The sequence below is a fragment of the Lissotriton vulgaris genome, chromosome 5, assembly GCF_964263255.1.
Source record: "Lissotriton vulgaris chromosome 5, aLisVul1.2, whole genome shotgun sequence".
Lineage (NCBI taxonomy): Eukaryota > Metazoa > Chordata > Amphibia > Caudata > Salamandridae > Lissotriton > Lissotriton vulgaris.
This window is the reverse complement of record NC_141693.1, coordinates 1,941,987,829-1,942,010,929: the sequence shown is the minus strand read 5'-3', so window position 1 is coordinate 1,942,010,929 and position 23,101 is coordinate 1,941,987,829. Positions and strand designations below refer to the sequence as shown.

The following is a 23,101-nucleotide window of genomic DNA, read 5'->3' as shown; positions in this document are numbered from 1 at the left end:
TGAAATAAATATTGTGGCTAAAATGTTTTTTACAAAAATATCTCTCCATTGGGTATAGATATTCGATGATTAAGTCTATTGGGGAAATATTTTTGTAAACGATATTCAGGACACAATATTTATGTCAGAATATTTTATCCTCGAGTGGCGTCAAAATGATCCCTTTGTGCCATTTATGAATGGATTGGAGATATGCATTTGTTTGACTTTACCTTAGTAAAAAAATGAACAGAAAAGGAAGGTCATTCTTCAAAAATATTTTTTTATTATCAAATAATAAATAAGTCATAAAATATAAATAAACATCAATGTAATCTTCATTTTTTAATAACAACTTCCAGTGTGCATTGTACTCAGCTCGCTCCCCTCTCATTATCTTTTTGTGGAATTTTATAGAGACAACTCTCATGTTATTGCCCCTGTTGCTGAAATGAAGAAATCTGATTGGCTGAGGACCTTCCAAGCATCCTCCAATGAGTTGGCTGGAGGACTGAGCACCGTTGAGTAAGATCAACACATCTTGGAAACCCAAAAGTATTTCACAAATATTATTGTCATGCTCCTTACTTGAGGAATGAGAATGACATATTAGCTTAATTCAGTTTTTCAGTACATTCAGAATACTTGTGTAATGTTCAACTCTTCCACAGGGGATACAGCCTTTACAACGTGGTTTTTACCTCGTTGTGCCTTTACCACGCATTTTTTAGCAAGCCTATTTTTACAGTGAATCTCCCCCCCACAAATACTTTGTTTTTAAATCTAAAAACAATGCGTGGTACTGGCATGCGTTGTAAATGCATATTCGTGGTAAAAACATGTGTGCAAAAAAATGTGCGGCAAAGGCACACAATGTATTTACATACGTTGTACCATCGTACAACACTTCCACAGTGGTAGCTTATCTCACGTGTTGCGGAACACACCTGCACGTGGCACGTTAGCTGAAGCCAAGCCCAGGTCGGAGTGTCCCTCCATTTTGTTTTCAGTTTTTGTCTAAATAAATAAATAAATTAAGTCAGGTGACATAAATATGCGCTCAAACGTGGCTGGTGGCATTTCCTCTGCCTCTACCCCTCAGTTGGCTTTTTAGACTGAAAACAACCCAAAATAAGTTGAGTCATAGGAGACCACCAAGTTAGAGAATTGGTGCTCCATCTTCGTGGACAGTTGATCCCCCTTATCCAGGCGGAACACCGCGCCCTGGTATATGGTGCGGAACCAGCGGCTGGTTGGCCTCTTGCCGTGTGCTGGTGTTGCATCAACGCATGTTGTCTTCTGGGCGCTCATCAGGGGCGAGGGCTCAGGGTAGGACTTGGAGAAACGCATGATGTTGTGTGAGATGTAGAGAGACCCTGCTTCGGGGCAGCTGCTGCCACTGAACACCACCTGGGCATAGACAAAGTACATCCCTTTAGACGGGATCACCAGGGAGTTGTTCTGAAGTTGAACGTGACCACGCGTGAATGCATGCGAGGTGCTGTTGGACCACTTTACCGATCGCCCATTCTTCTCAGTTATGCCTGCAACCAATCATAAAACAGAGAAGAGTACAGGGTTAAATACTGAATTTGGGGTTATTTTAAGAATACAAGGCCTAGACAGGCATAAACAAATCACAATTATCAGCGGTGTTCAATATCAACACCATGATTAACAGTAGCCTTAAACCCAACATCTACATCGCAAAGAAACTGGAGAGCATTGGTTAAACGCCGAGATACCTGCTCTTGGGTTCCATTAAACCATCAATGGTTGACTTGGAGGAACCTGCTCAAATTTATACTAAACCATCAATATTTCTTCTAGAGAAACTCACTCTAGTGCCCCACCAGTCCATCCGTAGATGATGAGGAGATGCCAGCTCTTGAGTTCCAGCAGTGCTTGACGTGGGGATGCCACAATGTAGTCCTTGATACAGAGATACACTCTACAGTGCCCACCAATCCATCAAGGCTTGATGCAGAAATATTTGCTATACGGCAGCACCAAGCCAATAAGTGTATGTAGCACAGATGCATGACACAGAGATACCAGCTGCACTGTACCACCAATCCATCAATGCTTGATGCCAGATATCTGCAGTACTGTACCACCAACCCATCAATGCTTGATGCCCAGGAACTTGCTGTACTGTACCACCAATCCATCAGTGCTTGATGCCCAGATGCTTGCTGCACTGTACCACCAATCCATCAATATTTAATGCCCAGATACCTGCTGTACTGTACCATCAATCCAACAATGCTTGATGCCTAGATAATTCCTGTACTTAACCACCAATACATCAACACTTGATGCCCAGATAGTTGCTGCACTGTATCATCAATTCATCAATACTCGAAGCCCAGATACCTGCTGTACTGTACCACCAATCCATCAATGCTCGATGCCCAGATACTTGCTGGACTGTATGACCAATCCATCAATGCTTGATGCCCAGATACCTGCTGTACTGTACCACCCATCAATCAATACTTGATGCCCAGATACCTGCTGTACTGTACCACCAATCTATCAATACCTAAGGCCCAGATACCCGCTGGACTGTACCACCAATCCATCTATGCTTGATGCCCAGATACCTGCTGTACTGTACCACCAATCCATCAATGCATGATGCCCAGATACTCGTTGTACTTTACAACTAGGCTACCTGGTTTTAGGTTTAAACCTATAATAACTGATAAAACCCCACCAAAAGGAAAATTGCCATCACCAGTGTAAACATATAAACACTAAAAAAACACCTTTGCAACCATAAACTAAGTACCATTCAAAGAAAGCTTGAGTTTTGTTGTCTAGGGATGTCACTAAAACATTGTCTCTTCTTCCTTCTGCTTTTTTCAGTTTTGTGGCCTTTGGTCTAAGGATGCAGTGTTTAGAAGCATGCTTTAGGTCTTATTTAGTTTATTTTATAAAATGTAGAGAATCGGGAAATATTAAAATCATATTTGATATGTTGGCTACATTTGATTTCACTGATAGGTAAAATGGCTGGTTCATAAGAATCTTTCCTAATATGTACCATCACATTTACCCACAGACCGAGAATGGGTGAAATCCTTTGATACATCAGCCCTCTTTTCTAGTGAGTCAATATTGATTGTAAGTGAATTGCCAAACACCCCAAGTTGTAAACATTCAATGCAAGATGTAGTGACAGGTATTTGTGGAGGAATATTTCAGCAAGCAAAGATAGTGGTGAAAACATGACACCAGACATTTGATAAACATGGAACGCAGTGTCACTTGGAAAACTGCTGTAAAAAGTTCCCACCAAGTTCAATAAAGATTGCAGTGATATTGTTTGTAGTTGCAGTAATTCAGCTACGTATGTGAAAAAGTTGTATGATGGTTTGTCAAAATCGATACCTGAGCGGAAGTGCTTCCCTGTAAGAAATCTTTGTCATTTGCTAGATGTTATGCTGAAAGCATATTTACAATCTTCAGAGTTAATGAAGAATGCTATTGACGTTGTAGTCCATTCTGGTGCAGATAAAATGTATTTGGACCTCATATACCCTGTGCACACCCTATCTATACAGATGCACTGTCAGTGCAGAAAGCAAACAATACTTAAAAATAAATTGAAATTCCATAAACACCGGAAAAACACTGTTTGTGTTGTTTTTAATAGCGCGAACATTTGTAACCACTGATAACCACTTTTTTTTTAGGTATTGAAGAAAAAACTCCACCAGAATTTACCCAAAATAGAAACTGAAAACAGGAAAGCCTATGTACAGCCAACCCATCAATAATCGATGCCCAGATCTCTGCTGTACTGTACCACCAACCCATCAATGTTTGATGCCCTGATACCTGCTGTACTGCACCACCAATCCACCAGTGCTTGATGCCCAGATACTTGATGTCCTGTACCACCAACCCATCAATGCTTGATGCCCAGATCCCTGCTGAGCTGTACCACCAATCCAGCAATGCTTGATTCCCAGATACCTGCTGTACTGTACCACCAATCCATCAATGCTCGATGCCCAGATACCTGCTGTACTGTACCACCAATCCATCAATGCTCGATGCCCAGATACCTGCTGTACTGTACCACCAATCCAGCAATGCTTGATGCTTGGATACCTGCTGTACTGTACCACCAATCCAGGAATGCCTGATGCCCAAGTGCATGCTGTACTTTAACGCCAATCCATCAATACATGATGCCCAGATATCTGCTGTACTGTACCACCAATCCATCAATGCTTGATGCCCAGATACCTGCTGTACTGTACCAATCCATCAATGCATGATGCCATAATATATCTGCTGTACTGTACCACCAATCCATCAATGCCTGATGCCCAGATACCCGCTGGACTGTACCACCAATCCATCAATGCTTGATGCCCAGATACCTGCTGTACTGTACCAATCCATCAATGCCATAATATATCTGCTGTACTGTACCACCAATCCATCAATGCTTGATGCCCAGATACCTGCTGTACTGTACCACCAATCCATCAATGCATGATGCCCAGTTCCCTGCTGTACTGTACCACCAATCCATCAATGCATGATGCCCAGATCCCTGCTGTACTGTACCACCAATCCATCAATGCATGATGCCCAGATACTCGTTGTACTGTACAGCCATTGCTCGATGCCCAGATCCCTGCTGTACGGTACCACCAATCCACCAATGCCTGATGCCAAAATACCTGCTGTACTTTAACGCCAATACATCAATGCATGATGCACAGATATCTGCTGTACTGTAGAAATCCATCAATGCATGATGCCCAGATCCCTGCTGTAGTGTACCACTATTCATTCAATGCTTGATGCCCAGATATTTGCTGTACTGTACCACCAACCCATCAATGCTTGATGCCCAGATACTTGCTGTACTGTACCACCAATCAATCAATGCTTGATGCCCAGATACCTGCTGTACTTTAACGCCAATACATCAATGCTGGATGCCCAGATATCTGCTGTACTGTATCAATCCATCAGTGCTTGATGCCCAGATACTTGCCATTCTGTACCACCAATCCATCAATGCTTGATGCCCAGTTTCCGCGTACCCAGTCTCCATTTCCCTTTGTTATTAGTTATGTTCCACTAAAGTCAAGGGGGCCCAAAAAAAATGGTGGAGGGTGAAACAACTACTGCCATTAATATCAAGTAGGCAAAAATGCGACTGTGAGACTTGTCAACCTACAACCAGGACTTTAAGTGGTAAAAAACACTAGGGGTGCTCAAAAAGGGGCATGGCAAACCTCATTAAAGGGTGTGGCATATCCAATTAGGGGTGGGGTCTAAATCATGGCTAAAATGCATTGCCACATCCAATAGCTCTAGCATAGACGGGAGCTATTGGCTTTGCCATTGCTTGTTTGTTATGCCACCATGTGATTTGGACTATGCCTGTGTGCACAGTGAGTTTGCATGCTCATTTTGGACTCCCTCTTGGAAGATATTGCAGCAATCTGGGCGTTCAGCCAAAATGGCGCATGTTCCTGTACTCCGGGAAATGACTGATAAGTGTTTTCCAGGCGTTCCTCTCTGCTCTAATTCACGTGAACGTTTGATTAGTCACCAGGTGTATTGCTGATGGGCAGGTTTGTCAAATGAACTTGTAAGTGTAGTACAAGTATGAGGTCTACGGATTTCTTCCAAATATTTGAGGTATGTGATAGTATTGGCTATGTGTTGTTAATGTGTTGTCCCACTTCCAGAATGTCTGCCCATGCCACAATCCTGAGACTTCGGCGGCAGTATGGTGCCATCGGTTCACACCTGTGTAAGTGGACTTGTGAAGCGCAGACCTAGTGACAGCGCAGAGGAGTGCTGGCCTTGGGCTGGGCCCAGGGAGTGAGCTCCCTCCCAATGAACGTGGGCACTGGGTGTTAGTGGGCTGACTGCTCAAGTGCACGAGTCAGAGTGAGCAAAATGAGCATGCGCACATCGATGTGAATGCTCGCGCTGCAGTCCGCAAACAAGCCTTTGCAATGCAATTGGTCTCGCATTTACGCAAGTCTATGCTATTGGCATTGTTAATGAAAGTTAATTTTATTGATGTGTTCATTTTTATAACTCTCAGAAATGCGAGATATACTGCATTCCAAATGCTTGTTTAATAAAAGTGAAAGCGCGCATGTGGCTCTGAATGTTGCAGGAAAGCACGTCGTGCCAGCAGTACCTTTACTGAAATGTTACACGCGCCGGTTGTGATGTTTAGGAGTTGTGTTGGTTCTGTCATTGGCAGGCTGGCTGGGGCAATGGGTCATGTGAGCTGAAGTGGCCTGCTGACAAGGGCCCTGGCACTTAAGCTTTTACAAATTAAGCACTGCATCCATCACTTAGTGTTTTGATGCATCACTCCAAAAAACATAAGCAGTATGAAAAATCGAATTCTCGCTCTTTTTGTGAAGAAAACATTCTGAGGCTTTACCATAAAATGTGCATTTCTCAAACTGTTAGAAGAGCATTATTTGCACTTGCTTTCTAGCGCTTGCATCAATTTTTGCTCAGAATAACACTATACAACTAAAACATCTCCAATTCCCAGCATGACCAAGTGCTGGAAAATGTTTTGGTGGGAAGCAGAGGTCACTTATGTTGAGACCTACCTTGTAGGTGTGCAGCCGGCTTCTCTGGACTGCTGGCTTCGTGTACCCTTGCCAAGAGGTAGGAGGCTGCGGAACAGAACAACATGATGTTAAACATGGGGTGCAGCGTGGCCGGCGTCTGTCCCTCACACAGTCACAGTGCTATCAACAGAGCAGCATTTGCTCCTAGCACTGGCTGCCACGAACCAGCCCCCTGGGCACCCATCTGACCGCTGACCCTACCATTCAATTTATTTTTATTCTCTTCAATTATTCAAACTGGGTTTTTCCCCCTCAAATTTGATGCCAGCTTAACTCGTTCGCTGCGGCGGCTATTCCGCCGCAGCGCTAAGAGGGCGGGGCGGCCGCGCGGCAGCCGCATGCTGGTGACAGAACCGCTCCATCACCAGCCGCGGTTGGGCTGTGCTCGTGACGGAGCGGTTCCGTCATGGCCCGCCCCGCTCAATAGAATGCGACGCGCAGGCGCGGCGGCCGGGCCATGACGGAACCGCTCCGTCATCAGCACAGCCCAACCGCAGCTGATGACGGAGCGGTTCCGTCATCAGCATCGAACGGGTTAATCTAGGGTCCTGTTGTTCTCCCTTGTTTGCCTATATCAATGGACACACAGAGGCCCAGATTACTAAATAAACGGAGCGGTCTCTCTGGGAGGGATATCGCTCTGTTCATTAATAAATTGTCCGGAATGGTTTCACGTCTAAATGTAGGCCACAGAAACATCCTGCTACCAGAATATTGTGGCCGAAATATCGAGGACCAAAATATCAAGGAAGGAAGGGCATATAGGTAAGTATAGATGTGCTATTCTTTACACACACATACCTTGAAGATACAGGTATCCTCAAGCTACAGTGAGGTGAGCCTCAATGTGTCGTGGAATGCATGGGTACCTGGTGAGGTTGGGCGTGTCAGTTGGAGTGAGCAGGCTGAGCAGTAGGGAGGCTGCTCCTGGTGGGGCATCACCTGGACTTTACATCTTCCAGTACTTATCTGAATCTCTTATCTTATGACTAAATCTACAATATATTCCTATGCATCACCTGGCTACAGAAGATCTTTTATTTACAACATTTTCTTCATGATATTTTGGTGGCACAATATTCTGGAGTGGATTGAATTCCCATTCCTGGTTTTTCTGGTTGCGGGAACATTGGACCTGATTTTACAGACCCAAAAAATCTGGCTGCCAAAATTGCCTATGTAGTAGCCACCCACCCCTGGCCTCTGGCCCCTAGTCAGTGCGTATCAATAGCCCTTGTGGGGTGGGGGTCGTGCGCTCCAAGGGACCCCCTCCGGCGCTGGGCATGGGCGGTGGGCCACTGACCTGAGAGCTCCCGACTGTCCATATGGGGGGACCCTCCATGTACTTTGCAGGGGGCCCCCCTCAAGTTTCGTTATGCTACTGCCCCTAGTCCCACAATAGATCGTATCCTTTGGCAAAGGAATGCCAGCCCATGTCTTCCCGTCTTCTGTCATTATCCCCACCCATTCAACTACCCACCCTTAGCTCATATGTACCACCTGCTCAGGGCAAGTGACACATGTGAGCGTTAAACAGGCTAAAGGCACATAATCAGCAGCAGTGCACACGCACACACACACACATGCAGAGGGCACCAGTTTAAGTTAGTCACCAAATTTGAATACAAAAAATAAAATAAATATGAAAACATGATGGGTTTGCACCAAAAATATGATTTGACTATATTTATTAGTTACTTCTAGCTAGACTAGAGCCACCCCGCACACATAGCAGCTGCAAGCTATTCACATAACATGAAATATTGTGCAAAGTGCACACAAACACACACACCGCAGCATAGGGAGAAGCAATGCAAGTGTCCCTCACACTCACATAATACAAAGTAAATGTGCAAGGTGCACACCAACACACACACCGCAGCATCGGGAGAAGCACTGCAGGCTTCCCTCACACTCACATAACAGGAAGTAGATGTGCAAGGTGCACACCAACACACACACCTGCAGCATAGGGAGAATCAGTGCAAGCTTCCCTCATGCTCACATAACAGGAAGTAAATGAGCAAGGTGCACACAAACACACACACCTCAGCATAGAAAGAAGCTGTGCAAGCTCCCCTCACATTCACATAACAGGAAGTAGATGTGCAAGGTGCACACAAACACACACCGCAGCATAAGAAGAAAAAGTGCAAGTTTCCCTCACACAGAGAACGGACACAACCACATACATTAGCAGCAGTGAAAACAACACTCAGACTTTGAAAATATAAAATAGTGGTAAAAACTGTGCAAACCTTTACACAAATATTAGGTACCACACAAAACAGCGGCACTTGAAGCATCCCTCACACTCTGAGCAAGTGCAACTCAGGAAGCATCAGAACAAGCATCCGTAAAAAATACCCCACATACAGCGGTAATGCATGTTTAACCACACCATACAAGTAAAGCACAGATCAAAAAGCTGTAGCACTCTTCTGCCATAGCTCTGGCTTTGTGGTGTTGCTGGCCAGGTGATGTTGCTGGCTTCCTGAGGAGCATGTTTTTAATGGTGCAGTGTCTGTGCTGCCCAGTTCTCCCCGTGTGTCCTGTGGTTACATATAGTGTCGCCTTGTGCTAAGTCTCAGAGGTGATAGAGGGGAGAAGTTGTTGACTCTGGAGCCAAGAGATCAGACCAGCCTGCCCCAGGAATACAAAGTGAATCTTATCTGAGACTCTGAACCTCTGTGTCCATAGGGAATATACTCCCACATGCCTTGTAATTTCTGGCCATAACCTACTCATGTATAGATTAGGGGTGGGCGGACTTTTCTGTTCCGCCCACGGAATGGGCGGAAATTTGCACTTTCCGCCTTCTGCAAAGAAGGAGGAAAAACTGGGCAAATTTCCACCCATTCCACGGCAGAACGGAAGTTGGCTGCCCGCCCGCCCCCCGCCCGCCTGCCTCCCGCCTGCATTACTATTAATGCAGGCACCAGCGCATGCGCAGTTTACAAAACTGAAGCCGGGATCGGGAAGATGCGGTGCAATAAGGTAAATTTGCTTTAAACTTTTATTTAGCCTTTAAATTTAATTTAATAATGCGGGCGGGAGGCAGGCGGGTGGGAAACAGGAGGAGGGCAGGCGGCGGGCGGCCTCGGGAAATGGAAATATCGCTGAGAGGCACGGAAATTGCTTCAATCTCCTTGCCTCTCCGCGATAGTCCCTTCCGCGACTTCCGCCCACCTCCAGTGTAGATACAGCAGGGACCGTATTACACATTATCCAAAGGTACGCCGGGCGCAAACAATGCTAGCGCGCCCCATTATGGTCTATGCGCAACCCCCAGGGCAGCAGCGAACTCACTCTGACCTCGGGGCAGGGAATTCATGTGAAAAAATGGAGCAGCTGCTATGTGTTTTTTGTGGTGCAGGCGGCACCTGCCTGCCCTTTCAAAGAGTTTTAGAGATCCCCTTGCAGGCGGATGCAGTCAGTGACCGCACCCGCCTGCAATGGGATGTCTGGGGGGGTCCATGGGGCCCCCTTTACCTCCTGCAGAAGGCTGCTGTCAGGAGGCGCATTGACAGTGCACCACCTATTAAATGGTGCACTGTCGGTGCACCTCTTGAAGGCTTCTTGTAATGTAATGTAATGTAAAAATTACTTATAAAGCGCGGCATACACCGGACGGTTTCTTGGCGCTGTTCACTATATTCGGTGGGAGGCAGAGGGGGGGTGAGAAAAGCCTATGAATAGACACCACGGAAGAGGTGGGTTTTAAGGAGAGACCTAAATTGAGAGTGGGAGCGAGAGAGTCTAAGTTCCAATGGGAGAGAGTTCCAAAACGAAGGGGCCAGAAAAGAAAATCTGAGACCTCCATGTTTTTTGCGCCTGTATCTGGGTGCCTGGAGGAGTGCTTGGTCAGAGGATCGGAGGTGCCTGGAGGGGACATAGCGATGCAGGAGGGAGGAGATGAAGGAAGGGCCGATGCCGGCCAAAGATTTATGAGTAAGACTGCCAAGTTTGAACTTGCAGCGCTCTGATACAGGAAGCCAATGAAGGGCTTTGAGCAGAGGGTGGACGTGATGATGTTTGGGTTGATGATAGATTAGGCGAGCTGCCTGGTTCTGTATCAGCTGCAGTCGTTTGATCTGATATTGAGGGATGCCTACATACAAAGCGTTAGCGTAGTCGATCCGAGAGATGACTTGGGCCAGCAATGCCAGAGTGAGGGCTTCGGTGGTCAGGAAGTGGGCTATTTTTCGGATCTTCCTAAGCTGAAAAAAGCAAGAGGACACAGTGGCATTGACCTGATGTTTCATAGAGAGATCGTGGGAGATGTAAACCCCCAGGCTTTTCACTTTGTCAGCAGGGTGGGGAGGGGGGCCAAGTGAGAGAGGCCAGAAGGTGGAGTTCCAAGGCTTGGATGGGCCTCCGACAAGAACGAGCTCCGTCTTGTCGGGATTAAGTTTGAGATGGTGGGCGCCCATCCAATTACTGATATGGCAGAGGGTGGATTGGAAATTTGGGGCCGCTTCGTCAGAGGAGTCAAGGTTGAAAACGAGCTGAATGTCATCTGCATAGTTAAATGCGGAGACATTCCTTCCCCGGAGGGAGCGGATCAGGGGGGTGAGGTACAGGTTAAAAAGAAGTGGTGACAAGGACGAACCCTGTGGAACACCGCAGGTAAGCATCCTCCTGTCAGCCGAAAACTGGGAGAGTCGGACGGATTGGTGGCGATTCGTCAGAAAGGAACGAACCCAATTAAGGGCCGTCCCACCGATGCCCGCTTCTTTGACACGGTCGACCAAGATGGTGTGGTCGACCGTGTCAAAGGCAGCCGACAGATCCAGAAGGACCAAGGCTTGGCTGATGTTGGAGTCAGCGCCTCTACGGAGTTCCTCCATGACCGAGAGAATAACCGCCTCGGTCGAGTGGGCAGGTCTAAACCCGGCTTGCTGGGAATCAAGGAAGTTGGAGTCTTCGATGAAGGAGCTGAGGACGCTGGTCACGTGAGACTCAAGTACCTTACTCAAGTAAGGGAGCAGGGAAATTGGGGCGGAAATTGCCCAGAACCCCGGGATCAGCGTTGGGTTTTTTTTAATATAGGAACCACCTCAGCGTTCTTAAACTGGCTGGGAACCTGACCGAGCAGTAGAGAGTTGTTCAGGAGGGCCAGCGGAGGGGAGGGGCAAGCCGAGAAGGCGGCCCGGAGAATCGTAGGAGGGCAACAATCTGTGGGGGAACCAGATGAAACTTTATTATGTAGGGAGAGAAAGTCTTCCTCTAGTATGGGGGGGAGCTGAGTGAGGGAGTGGGGGTTAAAGGAGGAGGTGACCTCAGAGAGGGCCGTCGCCGGCGGTCCGGAAGATATATTCTTTGACTCTGCGCCCATGTCTGTAATATGACGCAGGCCCAGAGTCAAAGGAATTATACAGGAATATTGGTGGTAGTGTTTCTCAAGAAGAGAAAGCGTCCGCACCTTCTGTTAATATCTATTCTCACTGGAAGAGTTGTACGCGAAATATTTGAGGAGGTGCACTGAAAACCTGATAAAACACCCACCACCATGGGTGTTAAATAAAGCAACAAAATGCTAGTATCAAGAATCTAGGAAAACCAAGTTACTCAAGCACTCTCTAAGAAGTTGTTTATATGGAAAAGTATTAGTTTTGATGGTTTTACACCAATGTCAATAACAAGTTCATTTGTAGTTCAAAGGCTTCAAAGTATGGATCCAAAACAGTTGTTGTACTTCAAAATCTTTATTTTCAAACACATTAAAAGTTTTCCAGCTTTGCACCGCCGACCTGGTGACTCTTTGTGTTGGGTCTTCTTCTGTTCTTCCTGCCCCCCCCCTCCTTGTTCTTTTCCTTGTTGTGGTTTGCGGTTGAAACCCGCCTGTATTCCCTTCCGGTACCTTTCTAGTTCGTTTAAAAAAGATGAACCAGGGATGGGGCTTTTAGAGGTTCCTGCCAGTAGGGAGGAGTCACTACGTCTGTCACTAATTTCAGTGAATTCGCTGTTGATGCTTGATATCTCTGATTCACTTATAGAGGTGGTGTTGTCTGTTCTTGATTCAGTTAGTGTAGATGCAGACTAGGAACAAAAGCCCCATCCCTGGTTCATCTTTTTTAAACGAACTAGAAAGGTACCGGAAGGGAATACAGGCGGGTTTCAACCGCAAACCACAACAAGGAAAAGAACAAGGGGGGGGGGGCAGGAAGAACAGAAGAAGACCCAACACAAAGAGTCACCAGGTCGGCGGTGCAAAGCTGGAAAACCTTTAATGTGTTTGAAAATAAAGATTTTGAAGTACAACGACTGTTTTGGATCCATACTTTGAAGCCTTTGAACTACAAATGAACTTGTTATTGACATTGGTGTAAAAACCATCAAAACTAATACTTTACGGACATTTTCCATATAAACAACTTCTTAGAGAGTGCTTGAGTAACTTGGTTTTCCTAGATTCCAGAGTCAAAGGAATTCCCTTATTTGCATAGGGCACACCCCTATGCAAATGAGGACACCCTCTGATAGTAGTGCTGGAACTTTAAGTGCACCAGCGCTATTGGCATTATAGAAGGGGATGCACCATTGTCTGCGCCGCCTTCTTTAATACCAAAGAGGCCCCTGGGTGAGCAAAGCGGGCGCAATCGCCCGTTGCGCCCCAGGGGCACTTTCTGCAATACGGCCCCAGATCAGTATTGTACTGTGGGTAAGGACCCTTGCCTCCGCCTTTCCCTGATCACAGAACTCGTTTTACTTGCTTCTAACCTCAGTCAGGGTGCCCCCCTCCCTGTGGCTCTTCAGGTGGCTTATACCCAAGCGAGTGACAAAGTGTCACTGAGTGACAATAGGAGCACCTCCATTGTCGGCTTTGAACACATAGAACAAAATGCATCTAGGATTGGTGGGATTCCATCATGGCTGCCTCTGAAACTCAAGATGTCTCCCTAATCACGATCCATGATCTTGTCTGTGTCTACCTCTGAAGTCAGTGCTTGGGGAGGTAGGTGTCTCAGTAGGGACCTCCAAATATATATTTCTTTCTTTTTAGGTTCTTCGTAAAGTGTAGACAAGGCCAGAACATTGCTATCGTTATGAGTGAGCTTGTAAGTGATTAGTGTAATATTTATTGCACCTGATCAAATTTGCCCTTGCTGGGACAGTAATTACCACCCAATTAACATTTTCCCCCCTAATAATGAGGAACAAACATATTTTGGTGCTTACTGAACCTAAATTTGCATGTTCTGGTATTTGCCAGTCAGATAAATTTAGGCCGGATTGACCTGCCAAAATGTATCAGATGAGTGCGTTTTTTATTGCAATTACCATAATTCTGATATGTAAATTTATAGGAATTACCACATATATCAGAATTTAGCGGCAAACGTGCAATGAGGGATTAATGGGGAATCCTTTAAATGAGTCACTAATCATTGTGAAAACCTGCAAAGGACCAGCCTTAAGGATGCTCTTGGTCTACAGTATTGATACAGATCTAGGAAAATTGCCAGAGGACCTCTAAGGCCATCCTGTTAATAATCAGAACTCCATTAAAAACCCAGAGCACTGTGTACCCTGGATGAGAAACTCAGGTCAGAATTGCCATATGGGGCCAGAAGCCTCTCATGTCTATGGGTTCGGACACAGGAGAGCAAGCATAGTAAGGCATTATAGAAACAGAAATGGCGTCAGCACCTCAGGGTGGGGTACTGACGGGCTGGCTCAAAGTTCCATGAATACCCTTTTTTTCATTGATGGTGACCTCAAGAAGAGGTCTTAGTCTTAAAATATTGCCTAAGTGGGAGTATCAGAGGGTGAGGAAAATTCTCAGTTCCACAAGTTTTGATATGTGTCATGAAGTGAGCATCAAGGAAATCTGGTTTGGTGAGTCAACCTACCTTCCGAGTGGGCGTGGGCATGCGGATCTTTGACGCTGGACTCTTTCTGCAAGAAATTAAAAGAATACAATTGTTAGGTACGGTCATTTAAGTGAACTACACCAGCAAATTAGTCAACAAGATGCACGCACACATTCAAATATATAGTGTAAACTAGTGGTGATGCCACCTCTGGTTGCAGAATGTTGGTTAACATGTAGTGTTTTCTTGCATTTCAACTCCAGCAGTTGTAAACATTAGCTGAAAAATAAAGGTAGCTACTGAGTCAATGCACATATATAAATATATGTATATATAGCTTGCACACCTGCTAGAGTAGAGACATCCTCCCTACTCGTTTTATCACCATTCTGAGCTTTTTTGGCAGGAAGTGAAACCTCCCAAAGGGTCATTTGCCTCAATAAAAGCAATAACAACTATCCACTGTGTGATCCTGCAAGAACTCCGGTAGAAACTGGAAAAAAGCATGGCTCCTGCTCTCTAAAGTCCTGCAGGAATTCACTCTTTTTGTAGCAGGGGAAGTAGCCTGCCTTCTGCACTCTGAGGTCCTGCGAGGACTCTTCCTTCACTCCGGGAATCGGCAAGAAGTCCAGCCTTCCTACTAGGGATGGAGCCTGTCTTCTCAACTGAGATCCTGCAGGAATGCATTCCATCCTAATGGTGAGGGAGTCTGCCTTCTGCACTCTGAGATCCTGCAGGAACTCATCCTGCACTCTGAGATCCTGCAGGAAGTCCAGCCTTCATGCTGGGGATGGAGCCTGCCTTCTTAACAGAGATCATGTAGGAATGCATTCCATCCTGCTGGTGAGGGAGCACGCCTTCCGCACTCTGAGATCCTGCAGGAATGACTGCCTTCCTGCTGGTGAGGGAGCCTGCCTTCTCACCTGCGATCCTGCAGGAATGCATTCCATCCTGCTGGTGAGAGAGTCTTCCTTCTGCACTCTGAGGACCTTCAGGAGTGTTAGCTTTCCTGCTGGTGAGGGAGCCTGCTTCCTGCACTCTGAGATCCTGCAGGAACTCCTCCTGCACTCTGATCCTGCAGGAACTCTTCTTGCACTCTGAGATCCTGCAGGAATTCCTCTTCCACTGAGATCCTGCAGGAATGACTGCCATTCTGCTGGTGATGGAGACTGCCTTCTGCACTCTGAGATCCTGGAGAAGTGTGGCTCACTGGTTCGAGGAGGCAGACCTGGAAGCAGAGGTCAGCCCGGGACCAGGGTTCAATTCCCGGCTCGGCGGGGTCTTGAGTCCTAAAATGTCCACGGACTCGATAATTCTCGCTCCGGTGCCTACTCGATTTATGGGTTCACACTCTGCGACTCTGGGCAATAGCTTGCTTAATCTCCCCAACAGCCCCTCGCGGCGGGATGCCTGGCTTTCACCTTGCGGATACCCTGCTGGGGTATCTCACAGGGGAATACCAGGACGGGTTCCCTAAGCAAGCGCTTAGAAACCACTCGGTGATTTGCGCTATATAAATTCCTGTACATTTACATTTACATCCTGCAGGAACTCCTTCCGCACTGAGATCCTGCAGGAATGCCACACTCCCCTAGTAACAACCGGCGAGGGTCTCATTACACTGTGTGAATAGTGACGCGCCTCTCGGGAGTAAGAGTAAGCAGCGGGGGAAGCCCCTGCATCATAATGGTCATCTTGTGTGGATAGAGGCGCTACGCGCCCTTGGTGATTCAACACTGCACGGAAGTTGGGAGTGTTCACAAACAAACCAGCGAAGTACCTCTCCCCAGCCCGCTGTGTATCAAGTGACTACTGGGTTCTAATGAACACAAGGAAAATGAAACCGCCCCCTGGCTGGGCAGTGAAAGAGAGTCCGGTGCCACTTCACCTACTGCACTCATTACAGCAGCACCTCTGATTCTATCATTGCGTCGTGCGCAGTGCCACGAAGTGGGCTTCTCGGCTCCTACCTTGTTGTTGCGGTGCGCGAGGACCAGAAGCGTGGTGGCCGTGCCTAGCGCCAAGATGCACATGAGGCTGATGAGCTGCCAGCAGCGCTCCTGCGCCCTGGGCTGCACGCGGGGCCGCCCGTGCTCTGCGTCCTGAACGGCGGGGTCTGTATGGTGCTCCATGGTGGTTAATGCGGGTGTCTCCACTTAGCGCCTAGTGCCGGCTGGGCTCTGGCCTCCGTCTCCTCTGCGCTTTATAGGTAACCATCCCTCTCGGAAGCTGTGACGTCTCAGAGGGGGAACCCCGCAGCGAGGAGGAAGTAGGCACGCCAGGGGGCGGGGCCTGCCACTGAAAGCGCCAGGAAGAGGATGCTGAGAGTTTCAGAGAAAGTGCCGAAAACGGAGAGTGTTAGGCTGTTGAAATACGGGGAAATGCAGGGGGTGGGGGCGGTGTGTGAAGGTCAAGATAAAGAAAAGCACCTATGCAGGAAAAAAACTGCCGGGAAAAAACCGAGTGTAAGTGAAAGGCGAGGAGAAACGAGCACTGCCCGAGACAGGTAGAGAGGAGAGAGAAAGGGGTGAAATAAACTGGAGCTATGCACAGCGATGGAAGTGGGTTTGAAGGGTCAAGTGTCATAGGAGTGTTGATTAATAGGGCAGGTTAAATGCAGCAGGGAAGGGCGGGTGAAAGGGATAGAGATGGTGAGGAAAGATCCTAAAACCCCTCCAATGCAGGGCCGTAGGAGACACTAACATTCTGGGGGGGGGGGGGGGGACAGGGACAACCTTGTGGACTTTCCAGGGGCCCTATAGAAATCGCCCGTTGCGTAAAACCGTAAATCTGTTAAACAAACATAATTGCACAGTTTTGAAGTGAAATATTGAGAAAAAGCAGGCATATAGTCACAGTTTGAAAGTATGTTTTATTGTTATTTATATTCATAGTAATTAGACCAAATGTGAAAAATGCACATGAATCTTGCTTCTTCATGTACCAAGCAAACAAAGGTCGCTGACTTCGGTTGGGGGCGTGGTGTTTGAAACTGCGTTATGGTTTGAAAAGTACCTGCTTCTGCATTCCTGCTGTCCAGCAATTTTCAGGCAACCATAAACATGTCAAGATAACTCCAGTGGTTAATGTTCTTCATTGAGAGAGATCGGAGGTTTGTGTAGTGGAAGTTTTGACTCATAGTAAGGTAGACACAGTGGGTCAATGTGCCTGTTGCAAAGAACGTGTGCCATGCAGATCACAAAGTACACATATTGTAAATAGGTTAATGGGTCACTGCTTTTGTCTGAGAGATTCTTTTGTTACTTGCAGTTTATAAGTTAAAATCCTAACATAGAACAATGTCATCTGGTACCTCTACTAGGCTTCATTAGTGAAGTAAGAAGGCACAGGGAAAGTGCTCTATGCAGTCTGTTATTCCTCAACATTCAATACACAATAAACAGGAAGCAGTGGTCGAAGTGGGGGAAAAGAGTAGAAAAACTGTGGGCTGAAAATGAGAGGGCTAGAATAACCTGAGATTTGGGTCTGTGGGCGCAGTCAGGGATGTGGCCAGAGAGAGCAAAACGTTCCTATTTTTAGTATTTGTTTGGCACTTCACTGACAAGTTACAGCGTATTACGTTATTTATTTCAGCCAATACACATGTTTATTTAAGTTTTAATATGAGTTATTGACATTAAAATACATTAACAAAGTGGGATATGCTTCCGATCACAGAATATGGCAAATATGCTTAAAAGTGGAATTACAAGCCATCTGTCTCCGAGCCATGGAGTTTCTGTCATTTGCACTTCTCCCTTTTTCCACAAGAGCAGCTCGAACATAAATGGCAAAATATCCCAGCTTACAAAGGTTTTACCCTTAATTATGGCTGTACCAGGGGGCGTGGCCAAGCAGCATGGCCGACAGGACGTGAGCTTCGCCAGCTCCGTCCGAGGACCCACAAATCCTGCCTAAAAGATCTTTGCTGGACCCTCCAAAGGGGAGCTGACGGTCCGGATCCTCTCCTGCCACGTTGGGGACCCCCACATTGCCGAGAGAGCCTCCGGTGCCCCGGCAAACACCGCCGGAGATCGAAGCGGCGCTCTGAGGGCTCCGCCTGGTTCTACGCGAGACCGCGGACTGGGCCTGCGTGAGAGACTAGCGGTGCGTGCGGCCCGCTCGGGGAAGGCGTTTCCCTGCTCCGGGGCTGATCGCGTCCGCTGCTGACCCCCCGATTGTTGGAGATGGTGGCGAGCGTCCAGGGCGACGAGTGGAGGGCTGACCTGGGGTCCGGTGATCCCCGCTGACCCGTGTGAGGGGTTGCAGCACCCGCCCCTCCGATCCTCTACTGCGCCGGAGCTCCCGGCTGTGGAGCGCAGCCCCGGGTGAGTGCTTCCCTGGTCCCTGGGGCTCTGCAGGACTGTTGGAGGGCTGAGGCGGTGCGGCCACCAAGGGCTCATCACTGATCTTGCCGACCAGTTGACCTTTGGAGCCCGTCCCCGCACCGAGTGCCGGTGCGGCCTGCACAGGCTGCCCCTCTTGGTTTCTCTGCAGCTGTGGGGATTGCGGCCTCCGTCCCTTCCCCGGGACAGTGAACTACGGCGGCCCTTCCACGTGGAGCCTGCGGTGGCGCTGGGACCTGCGGTGGCCTGAGGGGTTGGGCTCCAGGGGACGTGGGCGGTTTGGAGCCCACCTGGTATACACGGCATTGCCTGGGTGCCGGGGCGGCCTCCTTCCTACGCAGCAGCGGGATACAGACTGTGATACCCCCGGCCCACGTTGCGCCTTACCCCTAGAGGCTTGAGGATTGTTCTTTGTTATTGAGAGGGCGCACAGGGCCCTGGTTTCCCCTCCACGCCCAGGCGAGTCACCTAGAGCCATCATTGCAAAGATTCTAAATTATAAAGATCGTGATTGTATTCTACGGGCCGCGAGAGAAAGGGAGTCCATCACCATTGAAAATAGTCGTGTTTCCATCTACCCCGACTATACTCAACAGGTGCAGGAGCAACGGAAGTCTTACCTGGGCGCCAAGCAGAAACTTCGGGACATGAAGCTACAATACATGCTCCTGTACCCGGCCAAACTCAAGGTGCTCATCCAAGGGCGCGCTCACTTCTTTGAGTCCCCGGTGGAAGTGTGGGAGTGGCTCGAGATACGGGGAGACGACCTACCCCCTGGTGAACGGGGTGGCCCACGCGAGACCTGGGGGACCCGACCCCAGAGGCGTCGACGAGGCAGAGGGAGACGCAGGTCTGGATCCCGGGGTTCTACCGAGCCCCGGATTACCGTAGGCGAGGATGGGGCGCTCCACGTGAGACCATCAACAGCGGGGGCCGATCCGGAGTCACCTGTGGCCCCTGCACCTGGTGAGATCCTGGTCCCAGATACCTTGCAGGAAACCTTGCTGGAAGTACACTCTGCTCCCCCGGTGATACCGGAAACCGCCCTCTCCGAAACACGGCCTGAGTGAACTCTGATATGAGGTACTGTCTTGTTAAACTGTTGTTGCCCTGGGAGGTTGGGTGGGTCGCCTCTCCTGGTTTTTGCCTGCCCGGTGCTGTCTCTGCCTGGCGCTGGGAACCCTGGTTGGTGGGCTGAACAGAGGATGGACACCATGTTGGCCGAGGCGTTGTGGTGCGAGGTCCCAGAGTTTATGGCGTACCGTCGCCCAGCATTGGAATTGACTTTCATGAACATTCCCAGAGACTGTCCTGGAACATTGGGTCCTCGGGGAGTTGGGGGGGAGGGTGGGTGGTTTTGGTTGGCTGTGTGTGAGTGTGGGGTGTGTGTGGTGTATGGGGTGGCTGTGCACGTCCTGGCACTGGCAGGGGAAGGGCAGGGTAGCGTTCTTGGTTGTTGCTGTCCTTTTGCTCGCGGGTGGGGGGACTGGTTCTGATGGGGTGTTGGGTCCCATTGTTTTCAAATGGCGCTGGTGTGGGATGGCCGGGATGGTGTGTTTTCCGGTTGAGTCATTCTTCCTTATGAGCGGGGGAGGGGGGGGGGGGGGGGGTTGTTTCTGGGGTTGGGTGGTTGCGGGTACTGTGGGGTTGGGGGGAGTTGTGGGGGGTATTTGTTTTTGGCATGGTGTGTACTACTGTTCGTGCCCCTAGGAGGCTGTTTGCAGAAGTTAAACTTGGGTGCCCGGATGGGCAAGACCAACGCTTATGGGGTTCAAATTTTTAACTTGGAACGTGCGTGGCCTGGGTACTTGCATAGGGTGCTATCCTTCCTTCGTCGGCATGGAGTGTCAGTGGCGTGCCTACAGGAAACGCATTTGAATGAGGAGGGTGCTCTTAAATTGGCAAGGAAATGGAGGGGTCAGGTGTTCCATGCTCGGGGGGTCCTGATCTGGGTGGCTCCGGGGGTACCCCTAGCAGTCCAGTATGTTGAGGCTGATGTAGAGGGCAGATATGTTCTTATACGTGTGAAACTGGATGGGAGGGACTTCCTGCTGGTGAACTCTTATGCACCTAACATAGATGACCTGAGTTTCTTTACTGGCCTGCAGGAGCTTATAGCGATGGACCTGGATGCCCCCCTCCTCTGGTTTGGAGATTTTAATTGTGTACTGGATCCACTGCTGGACAGGCATCCCCCCCGGGCGGGTACAAAACCTCGGATGACGGCACGGCTCCGGGAGGTAATGGAGAATCTGGGTGATATGGATGTCTGGCGACTCGGCAATCCGGGCCTGAAGCTTTACACTTGCTACACCCCCACACATAACACACATAGCAGGCTCGACAGGGTCCTCGCGGCCAACATTGGCGCATCCCTTGTTTTATCGGTCACACATCAGGCCCGGTTCTTATTTGACCATTCGCCCGTGACGTGCACGGTACAGTGGGTGGACCGCTCCTCCCGCCCACGGACCTGGCGGATGCCAGGGGATCTTCTGCAGGATCCGGTGGGACGGGAACATGTGGAGACGTCCCTGCGTACTTATCTGGACCTGAACTGGGAAGTGGGTGATATCCCTTTTGCGACCAAATGGGATGCCCTTAAGGCAGTCGTGCGGGGCGCTTGCATGGGGCTGACATATGGAGTTCGCAAAAAGCTGCTCCGTGACCTCGCGAGTGCTGAGGAGCGCCTCAGCCACTATCAGTCCTTACCGGACCCGGATGGGTCGAACGGGGACTCTGAGCGGACAGCCCGAGAAGGCGTCCATGATATCCTAGACTGGCTAGATAGATTCACTCTCGGTCGATATCGCCAACGCCTTCACCGTGAGGGGGACAAGTCGGGCCGATTGCTGGTCTGGATTCTCCAAAGGGAATCGGCCCGTGCGCGGATTGTTGCGTTGAGAAATCCCGCTGGGGTCCTAGTACACTCGGAACGGGACCTTCTTGCGGTGCTCCGCACACATCTGCAGAAGGTCTATACTGCTGACCCCCTGGTGACAGAGGCGTCCTATCAGTCATACCTCCGGGATTTGCCCCTTCAGACCCTCTCTAAAGAGGATGCTGGGGACATGGATACTCCAGTGACGCTCCAAGAGGTCAGGGTGGCGGTGGCCGCCCTGCCGAAGGCTAAGTCGCCGGGTGGAGACGGTTTTCCCCCAGAGTTTTACCAAGCGTTTGTTGATACCCTCGCACCCCGTCTCTTGCAGGTTTACCATGAAGCGATGGTGCGAGCCGCGCTCCCGCCCACCATGCAGCAGGGTGAGGTCTGCATGCTCCTGAAACCGGGTGGGGATGACTGATCCTGCGGCCTACCGGCCGATCACTTTAATCAATACCGACGCCAAAATTCTTACTAAGATTTTGGCCACCCGGCTGGCCCCACATATGACGCACCTGGTTCACCATGATCAGTGCGGGTTCATTCCGGGCCGCAACACCGCCATGAATCTTCGGCGTCTGAACCACGTTCTACATGAGGTGCGCGATGGGGAGGGTCCTCAGGTCCTGGTCTCGATAGACCTGGCTAAAGCCTTCGATACAGTTAGCTGGGGGTACCTATTGGAGGTGCTTCGGTTAGCGGGGATGGGGCCCCTTTTCTGCAAGTGGATTCGTATCCTTTACAGTGCGCCTACGGCCAGGGTCAGGCTCGGAGCGGCACGCTCGGAGGAGTGGCGTTTGGGCAGGGGCACCCGCCAGGGGTGCCCCCTGTCACCGCTCCTGTTCGCCCTGGCGATTGAGCCCCTTGCAGTGACACTACGCACGGAGATGACACCCTGGGGAATACGAGTGGGGGATGTGGTACACCTGGTTTCGCTTTATGCGGACGATGCGTTGTTCTACTTGACCTCCCCGCGGGAGTCGCTACCGATCCTGTTACACCACTTGGAACGCTTTGGTGCAGCTTCTGGGCTGCGTCTTAATCCCGAGAAATCCCTGATCTTTCCGCTTGCGGGATGCGGTGAAGACCCTCGTGTGGGTTTCCCGCCCCTGGGGCTGCGGTGGGAGATGGAGGCCTTCCGCTATTTGGGCATTCAGGTGGCTGTCTCTGATGAACAATTGCTGGCCCGCAACGCCAACCGTGTGCTCAGTTCAATACAACAATCTGTATCCTTTTGGAATACGCTGCCACTCTCACTCATGGGACGATTGGCCGTCTCAAAGATGGTGATGCTGCCTAGAATATTGTATATCCTACAGAATACCCTCTGTCCTCTTCCTCTTCGAATTTTCAACAAGCTCAATACGATGCTTACCTCCCTGCTCTGGGCAGGCAGACGCAGCAGGGTTGCGCTGCGTACGATGGTCAGACGATGGG

The 23,101-nt window shown here is 49.3% G+C and overlaps 1 protein-coding gene across 1 annotated transcript; it reads right to left on the bottom strand.

The window, feature by feature from the left end:
* Positions 1-348: 348 nt before the first annotated feature.
* Positions 349-16,575, bottom strand: LOC147717818 (lymphotoxin-alpha-like). The gene is made up of 4 exons (XM_086920558.1): positions 16,408-16,575; positions 14,477-14,522; positions 6,600-6,665; positions 349-1,523 (listed from the first exon to the last, which is right to left on the bottom strand). The coding sequence occupies exons 1-4, from the start codon at positions 16,567-16,569 to the stop codon at positions 1,090-1,092; spliced, it is 708 nt and encodes a 235-aa protein (XP_086776684.1). The 5' UTR covers positions 16,570-16,575; the 3' UTR covers positions 349-1,089.
* Positions 16,576-23,101: the final 6,526 nt, after the last annotated feature.